This window comes from Morchella importuna, assembly GCF_003444635.1.
Source record: "Morchella importuna strain M04M26 chromosome Unknown Morimp01GS031, whole genome shotgun sequence".
Lineage (NCBI taxonomy): Eukaryota > Fungi > Ascomycota > Pezizomycetes > Pezizales > Morchellaceae > Morchella > Morchella importuna.
Window position 1 is genome coordinate 175,241 of NW_025763428.1, and position 15,427 is coordinate 190,667.

General features: G+C 43.9%; 2 protein-coding genes across 2 annotated transcripts; both read left to right on the plus strand.

Annotated features, from left to right (window-relative positions):
- Positions 1–7,346: 7,346 nt before the first annotated feature.
- LAJ45_08674 (uncharacterized protein) lies at positions 7,347–9,200 on the plus strand (the record flags this gene model as incomplete). The annotated part of the gene is made up of 4 exons (XM_046118223.1): positions 7,347–8,279; positions 8,364–8,517; positions 8,589–8,855; positions 9,034–9,200. 4 exons carry the CDS (start codon positions 7,347–7,349, stop codon positions 9,198–9,200), a joined length of 1,521 nt encoding a protein of 506 aa, XP_045968500.1.
- A 4,793-nt stretch (positions 9,201–13,993) lies between these two features.
- On the plus strand, positions 13,994–14,755 carry LAJ45_08675 (uncharacterized protein; the record flags this gene model as incomplete). The annotated part of the gene is made up of 1 exon (XM_046118224.1): positions 13,994–14,755. One exon carries the CDS (start codon positions 13,994–13,996, stop codon positions 14,753–14,755), a length of 762 nt encoding a protein of 253 aa, XP_045968501.1.
- Positions 14,756–15,427: the final 672 nt, after the last annotated feature.

A 15,427-nucleotide genomic window follows, 5' to 3' on the forward strand; every position in this document is an offset into this window, starting at 1 on the left:
TTTTAGTAATTATAATATTCTATCAAATAGACAGCATCTAAGCACCAGATTATGGGATATCCCTGCGCTGGGTTGGATTCCTATTGGCTTTCGGCTCCCTACGGATCTCAAAAGTTTTCGTCGGCGTTTTTCGGAGAAAGAAAAGGCCCGTAGGGATCTAGAGCTTAAGTACGTACCGCTCTAAATCAGTTTTCAATTGGCCTAGGAATTCACTGATGGAAGGAAACTTTCATGATCAAGTCCATTGGATTATGGTTTACATCTACGTTGCGGTTCTCGAATTCAACCGTAAGTCCAGGATAATAAGGTCCATGATTATCAAGAGAAATGTTGTGCTACCAATCTGTGGGTAATCGTGGGAGTCGTTGGTCTCTTTGGCTGGACCAGTCTTCTACCCGGAACGTGGCAAACTTCTCAGTGGTGTTTGTTATTTGTTTAACAGAGATGCATAATCAAACATCGCACAGAGGCTATAATCAAACAAAGATCCAGATAAAATTCTCATCGATAACAAATCTTTGCCGTTATTTTGTCAGGATGACTTTACTGTCGTTCACGGGGTATTGGCGGATACTAGGTGATGGCGGGCAGGGAAAAAAAGAGACAGCCAAGCCAACTTTTACCTGCAATTCGCCAATACCCAGTATCCACCAATACCCCATGAACGACAGTAGTTCTGTTGGCCCAGGCATAATATTTGTCTGAATAAATGAATAGAACCATATCAGTACGAATTCATCTCGAGTGATAGCCCATGAATACAGATGACACAACACCTTTCTAGAAAAACCCCGACCCACAAAGATGGGGGGGGGGTGTTGTGGTTGAAACGTGTGGTTGGTTTCTCATCAACCGCGCAGCGCTGGACCTGGAGCTGGACTGATAGGTCTTTACATATATTTCCTTTTTCTGAGTTCCCAGCATAAACCTCTAACCCTGACTTAATTGATCCAGCTCGGCATACGAAGCCGGCACCTAGTTTTCGCTGATCAATTGAGCTCTAAATGAAAGAGACGTGAAAAGTTACATAGAGTACATGTATATCAATTAGAATGATGGGAAGGGGATGGGCTTAAACTTAAAGGTCCTGTGGACTTGCCAAGACGCCAAGCGGCACCAAAACAGGGACCCCAATGTAACCCTACCTTTATTCGTAGTTCTTACTTCACTTATATCACTTTTGATTTATCTGGGTAAAATCTGTGATTGTGTCGCGGTATCGGGCCCCGGCTGCTGGGCGACTGTGGCATTTTCGTTCATAGTATATCACTCGGCTTGAGAATCTGAACCAGGTTGTCGGAAAATGATGCACATTTTGTGATATCTGAACCGTGGGGGAATTGGTCTTCGCGCAGGTCTACCCTGAGGTCGGTATAAGTGTGTATATTCTTTTCATAGTGAAAATAAAAATAGAAAAGGTCTGTCATCGATACATTTGGGGTTTTTTTACCACTGCTTTTGGCTACCTAATAGTAACTTCTTGCTTGAAGAATAGTTCTTTCATATTCAAATAACACCGAATGGATTCTTAGGCATTAAGAGACGTTCTAAACTCGAGATCTGAATTTAGCGAGGGTGTGCGTTGTGCCAAAATATAGGTATTTGGGTTGTCAAATCACTTTCCGGCACCCTGGGTACATGAGAACCTTACATACTCCTTCACAATACTTCGTATATTAAGAGTTCAAGGAGAAAGGCATATCCTGTGATATTTAAAAGACCTCAACGCAGTTCCTTAGAAGTACATGTACTCCAGGCAGGGTATAAGATGTTCGAATAGAATGAAAAATTACCGCTACCGGCCGGGCTGGCTGCCTGATGACATATGAATTAGACCTGGCGACTCGACAAACATACATGTGTTGCTAAGTATATGTAGGGGATGGGTAGGAGACTACATGTATTATAGACTGCGTGACTAGAACTTTTTCGGTTAATCCATCCTCCTGGTCAGGCCATTATCGAAATATTCCTTCTTCCCTTCTTCCCTTCTTCCCTTCACTCTTCACACTTCCCTTTTCCCTTTTCCCTTTTCCCCCTTCCCCCTTCCCCCTTCCCCTCCCTCTCCCCTTCCCATACTCTTCGTCAAGACCCACGAAAATAGAATTTATCAATCAAATCACTTGTTCGGAATTCATCTGAGGCCGTCTGACTAGATGACGGCCCTTTCACCTCCCAGCTATATAATGCGCTCTTAAGCTAACTATTCACCCCTGCCACCAAACTCTTCATCAACGGGATGCACGGTTGTTGTTCTATGGATCGTCAAATCACTCATTCCCTATTAATCAGCGCTCCTTTATATTAATTCTTACCTGATGTGTCCCGCTTGAAGTTTGTGAAAACCAAAAATCTGTTACATTATTGCTGAATAAGTGAAATAGAACGAGATTTGGTAAGCTATATCATCATTTACGAACCACAACTGTTCAAATTAATGAATTAAACAAAAAAAAAAAAAAAACCACAACTGTTCGGTGGTGGGAACGGGGCGGATACCAATTGACCAGACAGTCCGCTATATAAAAGACTCCTTAACCATGTCATACTTTCTTGGGAGGTCGTCGCAAAGGCGTTAATCTAGGCAAGGCAGATATTCCACCCCGTGCAAAACTTTCTTGATCATATTCTAAAGGTTGAAAGCTCCCTACTTACGACACCTCACAAGAGGTCTTTACGCACCAAGAATATCACGAAGCTTACCTATCGGTAGGAAACTAATCTATTCAATAAGACGACTCCACAAGGACACACACCTGCTTTGATATGGAATTACAGTACGATCTGATATGAAGCGCCATTCATAACCGAAGGAGAGTGAAATAAAGTGTCTGTAACCCAAGGGTCTAGAGGCTGCCGCTCCGCCTATATGTGCGCTCATGAGAGTGTTTAAAACCGTGAATTTTATTCTTAGTGATATCAGACACAACTACAGATTTTATACTCAGGACTAAGGGAATATTACAGCCCGCCAAAGTCAACTTAGTAGAAAGATTCACGTAGTGGGTTTCTTTGCGGTTGGTAAACACTACACCCCGTTTTCCAATTTAGTGAATAGGAAGCTTAGCACTATTCACTGTCTATATCAAACTTTGAGATCAAAATCTAGTTTCGTGGGTTTGTCCGAGTGATCTAACATGATCGACACGGGGTTATGGCTCAACTCTCAATTATTGCGGGCCTAGGGCGCCGCCTCGTCTCCTATCCCTGAAGCCGGCAGGACCGATTTCAATCTCGTTACTCATACCTAATGCGAGAGTCGTGATATGAACCTCGCAGAGAAGTGATCAGGATGCGTAGCTGCTCACGCTAGCTCTTATCATTAAACCGTGATAGATCACCTCATCATGATCACTTCTCTGCGAGGTTCATATCACGACTCTCGCATTAGGTATGAGTAACGAGATTGAAATTGGTCCTGACGGCTTAAGGGATACCCACTTATTGGGTGACGGCAAACTTGGTCTGGCGGCGAATATGGGCCTGCATTCAATGGTAGAGCCTACTCCGGTAACTTGATGCCATGCTTAATCGTACTACATATAATCTATCAACAGGTAGAATCTGTTATTGGACATAGATATCCCAATTACCAACTCACAATAACGTGCTATCTTCTATGTAATGGTAATTAAGCCTACAAAAGACGAATATATAAGCCATTTCAACGGGGTCTGAACTCCGACCTCTATGATCCAAAGGTTTCTCGTTGGGATAAATAAAATTAAGAGTTTCTGGCACCATTAAGTTTATGTCCTATCTAGCCTGCCATCTGTATAGTATATATACCCCGCAATTTGTACACCTTGAGTTCTGCACGTGCGTAACTATCCTTTGGTGTTCGAGCCTGGCTGACTGTGTTTCTAGCATTTTGAATTTCTTTTTTTCATGGCCCTGCAAGGCTACATCGTTCCTTAGTTCTTGGCTGGTGAAATATTCGGAGGCTCGGTGTGGATATCCCCCTACCCCTCTATGGCCCTCAATCAGTACCTACCGCTTATAGTTATAAATCAGGCAATAACTGGTATTCATATTACATATCCTCCTTACCGGCCCCTCTCTATTAATCGGTACTTACCGTTTACAATTATAAACCGGGCGATAACTAGTTTTCATATTATATCAAAGATTTAGTTGTGTTGACGAATTACAATCTCTTTAAGTCAATGAAGAAAATCAGGCAACGATTGGTGGCTTACAATTTGGCTGAATTGTCGGTATTTATTGGTGGTCAGCAAATTAAATAGCTATCAAATTCTAACAGTTAGTGTTAATTAATTTAGGTAGCCAATTTTTCCCAGCCTAGAACCATTCGCCCAACTGGACCATATCTTACCGCAAGGGCCGAAGGCTCGTAGAAACGTTTACTTGACACAATGAACTACCGGATACCGGCGTCGGCCTTTTCAATATCAATGCCAACAAAGTTGGTTTCTTCTAGGGCTTATGTACTTGTGGTGAGCTTTAGATTTGGAAGGAACTTTTGATTCCCGGCTGCGATGGCGATCTATAATATTCTGGGACGGCATAATCATACAATCTCAACTGGAAAAACTCTGACTGAGAATATAGATATAGGCTCATAAATGGAAAGTTTATAGCTTTAAACCGTATAGATTAATGAACATTTCGGAGTGAAATCGAAAGGGCTAGGTGGGAATAAGAAAATGATAGCCTATTATTAATCGGAGATCGATCTCTCGTGGTTACGCCGGGCTGTCAATTCCATTTTCAAGGTTAGGGTTATATCGAACAAGGGCTCGGGCAGATGCGTTGATGATATTTACCACGTACATAGCCAGGGACTCTTACCAGTGGAGATGCGTAAGAAGCTTCTGTGTAATGCTACTCAAGAAACCGGATGACGTCACCTGACCAAGGAGGTGTTATACTTGCTAAATGAGTGATTGTACTCCTACAGTTGTTGTCAATCGACATTCGTGTCGATGTTTATGCAAGCCTTATCTGCAGGACCAGCAGAGCTTTCATCTAGGAGGATTGGTTGGAACGGAAAGAGGCATTCGGACATATGTCTCGATTAGGATGAACCGAGAAAGAACCGTTTAGTTGAGTTTTATTTCAATTTAAAGGGTAAGGGTAACCTTGCGGCTTAATGAGCGAGTTATCTGAGAGAGATATCTTTATGATTGCTATACAAAGAATGCTACTATCTGGACGGGTACTAGACATAGATGGCGGCGTGATACGGACCCTTAATTTGGTACCGTGGTTAACACCTGTTAGGTATTTACGTGTATGTACGTGCCCCACAAAAAAAAAAAAAACGTCCTGAGTCACAATTGACCCAACTTTTACTTTCGAAAGAACTTGGCATCTCTCGGCACCGGTGAGTGGTGCACGAACGGTTTTTGACGATCTGAGACACGGAGAGTGAGATTGATTCTCTTCAACTAAAGTCCCGACCCATAGAATACCAATACCGTCTGTGCGCTTAGTATTCATGTACATACCTATTGCGTGAGATATCGTGTTTCAACTCTATTCTAACGTCTATTCCAGTTGATATGTAATGATACCTATATATTAACTGACATGTTGAGCTACAACTTGATGTGTAGATAAGGGACGAGTGAGAATCTATGCGATGTTTGACCACATACAGCCCAACTTTGGTTAACCTCCCTGTATTTACCCCTCGCCGTCGTATGTTTACGGGGACGCCGATAGTATCACAAATATTGATTCGATTCCCCATGCCTGTCAGAGGCGTTGGGTTCAGCCTCACCCATACACACAGCGCGTAAAAAAACCGTTAAGCGCGTACTATGATTTCACCGTTGGACTTATTAGCAGACGGATCTGACCTACTCCCAGCCCAGTGATAACAAGCGAGAATTGTGAAATGCTATTATTAATCCCTAGTATTAACAACCTACAGCCACTCAGATGCCTGTATGATGTTGTTGACATAATCAGTACTGTCTGTACTGTCTGTACTGTGTTCATGCCACGTGTGTGCATGAATCACAAAAGCCACCACAGGAAAAAAATCGAGTTCTGCTGCATATCGGAAGGCAGGCTGCGGAATTTGGAATTTGTTTGAGCCAACAGAAAACCACACTGGGCACAAACGATAAGAAACTTTCTTTCGCCCCCCGAGCTGAAGAAATTAATGAAACAGTAATTTAATATTAGTACCAAGTAGCTGGTTTGGATCGGTGACATTATAACGGTATAACTCGAGTATGGACGTAACTATATGTATGTATTAATTCGATTTTTACTCCATATAACGGCGTATTATCACTACCAGATATTAGGATCATTCCCGAACGTCTTCCCAAATATCTAAAAAAGAAAAAAGAAAGAAAAAAGGAAAAAAAAAGTGATAAATTTGTGCACAAATGCCAAGCTACTCATAAAAAAGATAAAGAACGTTTTCATGACTTGCAAGAACAGCAAGCCCAGGCTACCTGCTCGCAACACAGGGGACGGGGCTTCCAAATTAATAACGGAGGCCGTGACCCACTGCAGCGGTTACTTACTTGCTCCATATGGTTTCTCTGAGTGGACGACGGGTCCGGAACTCGTTTTTGAATCGAATTAAGCAAACCTAGTTGTCTGTCGGAGGAGTTGATCGATATTTCTACTATACATATCACCGCATCCACTGCATGACCACAAGGCATTACAGGTAGAAGGGAAAGAAAACCTGGTTAGAAATAGTTGGTTGAATTGAGAGCGGTTATATATATCGTGATAAGTATAATTCTTAATTCACATCCACAATCGGTTACTAACGTGGAAATCTGGGCTCGAATCCTTTTATGCACGCCCTTCGATCTTTCATTCCTCCTCGACAAATTTAGTAGTTCAGCCCCGCCCTCCATGATCCATCCCTGACTTGACTTTGTACCCCGTTGCTAATGAGGCTCGAAACTTCTAACAGGCAGCTGGGAATTCCAATAACCCAAATAATCGAAACCATGAACCGGTTAGCCGGACTGATCAGCTGTGCCGCTACGCTATTCTATGTATCTCGTGCATTACCAGCAAGAGCCCTATACCGCGCCGGTGAGCCGTCCGCTCTGTGTTTGCCCACGTGTTTTAGAGTTCTCACTGTTTCATTGTATCATGGTGGTGGTGGACTCAAAATCTATTTATTGGACGCCATTCAGCCCCAATGATCCGTTCTTTCAGCTTTCGAATCTGTGGTATAGAAACCACTCTATGGTTTCATCCAGTACATACATACGTGCGTAATATATGACACTGTTTTCCCCTCCACCCCTCCGTTACTCCTAAGTTTACTGCCCTCTCCGGGAACAAATTTACCCCCACCAAGCCAAACAAATTTTGAACTCAAAACATCAAAGCCAACGAATATGGGTATGTCAACTCTCATCGTCCAGATCTCCGCTGGTCTTGGGCTGTACATCATCTGCCTCACCTTTCTTGCCCTCAGACGCCGTTTTAAAAACGCCCGTTTCTCCCGCGAACATGGATGTCTTCCTCCATCACAGGCTCCTACAGATTGGACTTTCAACATCTCCCGTCCTTTCATTCTCTCCAAGGTACGGAAGGCACATAAATTTATGCCTACCCAGCAAGAGTCATTCCACAGGAATGGAAACACATTTGCATTCTCCATTGCTGGGAAACGATTGATCATGACCTGTGAGCCGGAGAACATGAAGGCTATATTGGCAACACAGTTCAAGGACTTCGAACTGGGAAAGCTTCGACATGATAATTGGGGCGAAGTTCTAGGTGACGGAATCTTCACAGTTGATGGACACCAATGGGAACACTCCAGAGCAATGTTGAAGCCACAATTCAATAAGAACCAAATCACAGACCTCGAAGATCTTGAGACTCATGTACAGAATCTCTTCTCAAGACTATCGCTCGCAGAGAACGGTGGGAGTGTTCTGAATCTACACGAGTATTTCCTAAATTTCACACTCGACTTTTCAACTGCATTCTTGTTCGGCAAGTCTGTTGGTTCACAACTCTGTCAAGGCCAGACTTCTAAATTTGCACAAGATCTCGATTATGCCCAGAAGGTCATCTCTTTCAGAGTCAGTCTTGAGAATTTCTGGTGGCTTTATCGCCCAAAGAAGTTCACGAAGGCTGTGGCAGATGTGCAAGCCTTCATAGGTGAGTCTGTGCAGCAGGCTCTCGACAAACAGAAATCGGAAAAAGGCAAGACTAGTGAGAAATATGTCTTCCTTGAGGCGTTAGCTCGCGAAACACAGGATCCCGTTGTACTAAGGGACCAGATGATGAACATTCTTGTGGCGGGAAGAGACACTACTGTAAGTATCCCAAATCCCTATAGTTGCAGGATTACCATGTTTAGATGCGGTCCGCTAATAATCGGATTATATATTATTATGCAGGCCGGATTTCTTTCCTGGATTGTCTACTCTTTAGCTCGGAATCCAAGGGTCTGGGATATTCTTCGCCGAGAGATCCTGACCGACTTCGGCCGCGACACACCGACATACCAGCAACTGAAGGACGCAAAGTACCTTAAATGGGTACTCAATGAAGGTACATAAATTCTGGCCTTTTAACAAATTAATTTTAGAAGCGCTGCGCAGAGATACTGACACACAATCTAGTCCTTCGACTCTATCCCCTAGTCCCTACCAACTTCCGGTATGCAAACAAAAACACTACCCTTCCTCTTGGTGGCGGCCCCGACGGGCTTTCTCCAATCTTCGTCGAAAAGGGAGAGCGTTGCGTCTATAGCGTCTATTCCGCTCACCGCCGTAAGGATATTTACGGTGAGGATGCGGACATCTTCCGACCCGAGAGATGGGGTGAAGGAAAGCCTAGGGGTTGGGAGTTTTTGCCATTCAACGGCGGGCCTAGAATATGCTTGGGACGTAAGTGTTCTTTGCTTTACCTTTGCCTTGCCTTGCGTGGTGGTGGTGGTGTCTTACATAACCCCTGCACCTCATGCATGATCGATCATACCCCTCGCTCGGTTCGGTCAATCTTACCTTCTTCTCTTCGCTTCTTTCGTGTAACAGAAGGGTGTTAACTAACCTGTGGCACGGATAGAACAACTCGCATTAACGGTTGCTTCATATGTTATTGTGCGGATGGTGCAGAACTTTGAGAGGATAGAAAATGCGGATACAAATAAAGAGGAGCTCGGCGATTTGACGCTGACATTCATGCCCTATCCGGGTACTCTTGTAAGGTTATTTAAAGATCCTGAGACTTGATTGCATTTCACTGGCTGGTCTATTTTCCTTTGTTTTTTGAATTGGGTTAGAGGCCAGGATATCTTTTAGGCGCTGATGGGATTCTGATTCGATTGGATAAGGGTCTCTTTTGTTATTTTCGGCGTTGGTTGGTTATGAAACTTATGTTTATGTTTATTTTACGCCTCACGATATCTTGTTTTATTCATGTTACTCCATCACTCGAATTAGGAATCGACTAACGAAAAAAAAACACTTTTTAAATGCATATGCCGCTGTTCCCATTCCAGATAATTACCGATGCACGTTCTTTATTAATGCCGGTATCGAAACAACCGGTCCAGCTTGTGCCATACCCTTGGTACCTAAAGTCAATATCAATACTCTGGGTGCTCAGTGGACCTGGTATATACATCAGGCATGTAAGCTTATTCACGTGATATCATCAAGCACGGAGAGGCCGACGATTAGAGGAATTCCAATATATATGATACCGAGGAAGTGCGGCTCCATGATAGTGTATATCCATGTAGACTTTGAAGTTGTCGAGTTCTTGGTTCCCGGATAAACTCCTTGCATATTCCAATCCACACCGGTACCGGCAGCACGCGTAGTCATACCTATTCGTTTTATGTACTCTACCTTATCCTGTTTTCCTCCGAAGCTACTGTACGGGCACAACTCCTTCTTTCCTTGGCTCCCCGCCTATCGTTATCCGCATATTGTTCTAGAGTTTCTAAACTAGACTAGAATCTGGATCAGTGTTACGTACGTGCAAGGTGCAGGTTGAGCTGTTGCCCATTACTCCACAATGACATAACTTTTGAAATAGTAAGTATCACTGGCCATGGCAAACAATCACAAGCTAGTAAAGCACCATTGTTTCTCATAAAACGTACCAGAGAAGCTAAGACAGTCCCAGAACCTTTCTGGTAAATAATATCATTTCAGGCCCATGATGCAAATATATATATATTAGGCACGAGATAAGTACTGTGGCGTAGGATACCAAACTCTTGGGTTGTCTAATATCTACTAGTGTGATCTAGTATTATCACTAGTAAGTCTTGGCTGATCATAATAAACCTGATCGTTACCGATATATACATGTATTATATACCTGGGACTCGACATACTTTAACAAGTGCGGACCTTGACATGGATATGTATTATCAGCCTCATGATAAATTATATATACACTACATTTTTGTAACCCGAAACAGATATTAGGGCCTATATTACTCCATAAGGCGAGACGCTCCGAGGTTTATAAGGCTGCAAATTTTTCAAAATCTTTTTACCAACGGCCGGCTGCAAAGAAATTCACCGCCAGTGGTATAAAGCTCCGGGGGTCAGCTGCAAGCTTAATGCAAATGTATATATGGAGATAACACAGATAACAGCAATTGCTCCGAAAAGCATATATTACTACTTAGATTATTTATATGCTCGCTTTTCAATGTAGCCTAATTAATAATTTTAACCATTGTCACCAAAATACTTTATCATCGGTGATAGAATTCCACCTTTTAGTTATAATTCGAGGCTGTGGTATATACAAACAAAGAGTGGTGGGTACGACGTTTCTCAGGCTACCAAAAGGTTTCTTTTGATATATTGATCGATATGTTTCTAGTCTTATTTTTATCAGAAAGCCCAAGTGTAGTTTACTCTAATATACACCTAAATGCTAAATGCGTATGCATATATGCGCTCATCTACAAATGCTAATTTTGCACAGGCCCCCTATATTAGATGCATTATACGCCCCTTCCTCCATGAGGTATCCCGAGATCTTGAAGGTATGTATATATATGAGACTTCTACCCGTCATGATTAATAGTGCTCCTGCGACAATCAAGGCCTGTCTCTTCTAGGTCTCCTCATTAACGTGAATTGATACACTTATAAAAATTGATATATAGCTAGAGTAAAGTAGCTAGTACTCGGTATGTAGTCGAGGTATGGGGAAATAAGGACAAAGAAAAGGTCCAACCCATGACCGTAGCTCCTTAAGCTTCCTGTAAAGGGAGCCAGTCTAGCAGAATATACGGAGAGAAGTCAGTCACCAAATAACGGTGTTATCCATGAACTAGGCCACAGCGACTTATTGCGGTGGTATGAGGACGTTTTAGAAGGGGAAGTGCTATGGCGCTCATCATGAAGATCCTTGCAGACCTAAAGTGAGAAATTTGTGCTTGTTGATCGATCGTAAACAATCCCATGGCCCATGAAACAATTGTTTAGGAGTCGCTATCCTAGGACCTTGTTTCCAGCCTGCAGTGCGGCCATTCGTACAAGGTAACAGCCCTCTCAGTAATATATAATAATCGTGACTAGTTATGATATAGATACTCCGAGGAATGGCCCCATTAGGATCTTATGTGGGGGCTTGCGTGGGGGCCGGGCGAAACTGCAGATGAGTAGAGTATAATTCTTCCCCTTACATATATATCTCTCCCATCCAACAAATTGGGGAGTATATACAAGTCACACACCTCATTTTCGTTCTCTCTGAATCCACCCTCTCATATTCAAAAAAAATTTGATATGTTTTATGACGTCGCTCAAATTCGTCGAGTGAATCATAGAATCTCGCTCGCTCAGCCGGGTAATCTTATACAGTGAATTAGTAACAACTCGCTCGGCCGACACAACACCTTCAACTCCGTGCTAGTTTGCATGATCTCGAATGGCCTGTCATCCGAAACATCCTTTAAGCTTTGTTGTTCCTGGATGCTACAACGATTCACCGCATATCGGCCCAGGAAATGGAAGTCTGATGTCCTGGACGCCGAACATCCGGTTGGCTTGGCGTTGTTCTACTATTTGGCCAATTGGAGAATTGATACGGCCAACGGACCGCATTATTGGTTGGATTTCTGTATAGCGATAATCAACAGACGATTCAACTGGGGGCCAATTTTCCTTCTCCTCAACAGATAATATCTCACCTTCCTCACGATGGTTTGAGGTATAGCTGCCTTGGGTATAGTCGAGGTTATGAGGATGATCGCTCCATATATGGGTGGGGGCGGGCTTATATTTGCCCTGCGATGTACGCGCGTACTTCTATGTACTTTGGCTACCGGTACGCCAGCAGTTACAAATACCTCAAATGTGGTCAAGACAACACATCTATAACCACGTATGGTGCGCACACTCATAAAGGTGATATGGTGGCATACAGAAGTGGAACAATTGTGGCTGCAATAGGCCTCATGGGCCAATAGGGGGGCCCGTTTCTAGCCATTCTGCTGCATTACTGCCACGGATCAGTCAGGTTTGCTTTTTGGGGGTATAAATGGGTATAATACTGTTCCACTCTGTTCAGTCTTGGCGCATTTTACATACAAAAATCCACAATTTCAAATCCCTAAGGCTTTACAACCCAGACAGATATCAAAAATCTGCAAAAATAGAACTAAACTTCATCTCTTGAACTAGAGTTCTATTTTTCCGCTTTTTTTTTACCATTTTTCCTTACGAAGCCTTAGGCTTTTGAGATTTTGTCGCGATCCGCTACCTTTATGCGTAGGCGCACCATATGTAAAAATTTTTTTATATATCTATGCAGGACTGACAAGAGGTAAACCATAGAGATGAATGTGACACGATTGAGCACAGGATTATTTCGAGGTATGCGGTCTTTCTTCTCCATCGCATTCATTCACTCAGTCAAACTCACTCTCAGAGACAGTGCACGTGCCCTTTGGATTTGATTAGTCGGTTGTTCCACTAGCATGAAGATCAAACATGGCAATTTGTTCACAGATGTCTTGACCTACATCGTCTGGCAGGTTATCGCTTATTCAGTCTAATACATCTATTAAACAGGTTACTTCGCGGGAATGGACGGGCCCTTTCATCGATTCTGAGTCACCTGTAAACAGGAACGTACTACCTACTGGTGAGTAATCTTAGGGGGGTACTAATGATATCATTCTAATCAAGTATCTAGATTCATACAAGCTTTCCTCGTATAACTATTCGACTTAAGCTTAAGAACGCCATCTTTATTGTCAACCAGCTCTGTTCAGCAATAGTACACAGGGCTGAAGCTATTTGGCCAAGATACCGGTGATATGAGCGAACGTTATGCTCTTGTCCGCTTATTCCTTACATATGACTCAATAGCCTCTATTGATAGCATATCTAATTGCCCACTGCCTGGACGCCGAGTGATCAACTGTGGCTGAACACAACCCTAACCCTGGACCAGGGGGTGTCTAGCTTTTGCAAAACTACTGGGGGTACCACCAAAAAAACACCTTGGTGGGGAATTGAGAGGCGTTGTTAATAAATGTCCCCGCGCGCAAACAGGTGGAACATCCCGGAGGCTTGGAGGATAACGACCCTAGTCAAGTGCTCGAGTGTTGTTTGATTGGCCAGCCCTCTTCCACACTTCGGGCCCCTGTTACAGCTTTGGACCTCGATATGCATAGATATGGTAGAATGGGACAGCTGACTGCCTGACTGCCACGGCCAGATAACTATTGCGTCTGATAACTTCTTCTTTGAAGGCAATTAATGTTCCACACCTTACTAGAACACGTACCTGCTCTACAGCGAATACTTACCTGTGTAGTCTGCGCGATGAAGGCGTCCTGGCAACCGTTTGACTTCATCCCCTATTATACATGTGCCTGCCTACACCAATACTCGACCCATTAGCCCGTCTACGCCCCCCCTGAAGCCCTAAAAGTGGGCCTGCGACGCACTTCACGTTCATCTAAACTATTATTCTCACTACCGCACCCCCGCCAGTTAATAGCCGTAGCCGAACATTCTAATCGATCTTCGTTAAACATACCATGTCCCTGCTTAGTCTCCCTAATGAGCTTCTCCTTCCTATCGCTGAAGACCTCGACTTGTGCTCCCTCAACCACCTCATCCGCACATCACGATTTTTTCACATCCTTCTCACTCCACTCCTTATTCGACATGCCCAGCAAGATATAGATGGTGCCCCCGCTCTCTTATGGGCGGCCGAACGTGGCCACAAACCTCTCATATCCCTACTGCTAGAAATGGGTTGTGACATCAACATCCAGAATAGAAAAGAATGGATAACAGGCACAGCACTACACAAGATCGCTCTACACCGCGACGAGGAACTGGTGCGGCTACTGCTAGAGAACGGCGCCGACGTGACAGCTACAGATCAGCACCTGAAAACACCGCTTCACCACGCGGTCATGGAGGGCTTCACCGGGATGGCGAGAATGTTGCTGGAATATGGAGCTTGTGTCGAGGCGAGAGACCACATGGGGGCAACACCGCTACAGATTGCGGTGCAGAGGGGGAAGACGGGGATTATAAGCTTGCTGTTGGACCATGGGGCGGACATGGAGGCGAGGAGTGTGAACTCTAGGTGGACAGCATTACATGAGGCGGTTAGCTATGGCAGTGTACCGATTGTGATGCTGTTGCTAAGTAAGGGGGCAAATGTTTATGCAGTAGGGAGCAGAGGAGAGACACCGCTGGTGTTGGCGAAGAGGTATAGGTACAAGAAAGTCAAAGAATTGCTGAAGGAATTCATCATCACTAGTGCAGTAGGATTAAGAAGAAAATAGACATAAATCACTATAGATCTAAAAAAAAAAAAAAAAAAGGAGAAGACCACAAATTAACTGTAGATATGATTCCCCTTCGTTCCATACCCCATTGCTAAGTACCTAGATGTAAGTAAGACCTTCCTTCCACAGGTTTGATATGCGGAAGCTTCCCTGTCACCCCAAACCCGCGGGATTGGAACAACCCAGATAAATGGGAAGGGGTCAGATCGGGGGTAACACAAACCTTTTTTTCAGGTAGGTCTGTATGTTACCTCCCATAGGTTGCCCCTCCCTCCTCTGGCCAATTGAAAGGCGTTATTCTGCTGCTGCAATCACCAGCCCGTAATTGTGCGACATCTGTTCGAGCTTCTGAGAGGGGTTGTGTTTTCCAATTCGTTTGGACAAGGGCGGCCACGGGCAGGCGGCATTGGGGGCGATAGGGTAGACCAGATAGCTATGTTTCTTATTTTCTTTCGCAAATCACGGAGCAAACTTGTTACTCGTACGAAGTCGTACCTACAGCTATGGAACAAGGCTGTCACGCTGCCAAGATTGCGTGACCATGGTTCAGAGATCACGCTACTGCTGGGAGCGGATCAGATAATGCAATGGCTGCAATACCTAGATGGGCGCTGGTAGACAGGAAACACCCTACCAGTCACTTTCACATTGTAAAAACTCAATAAGAAG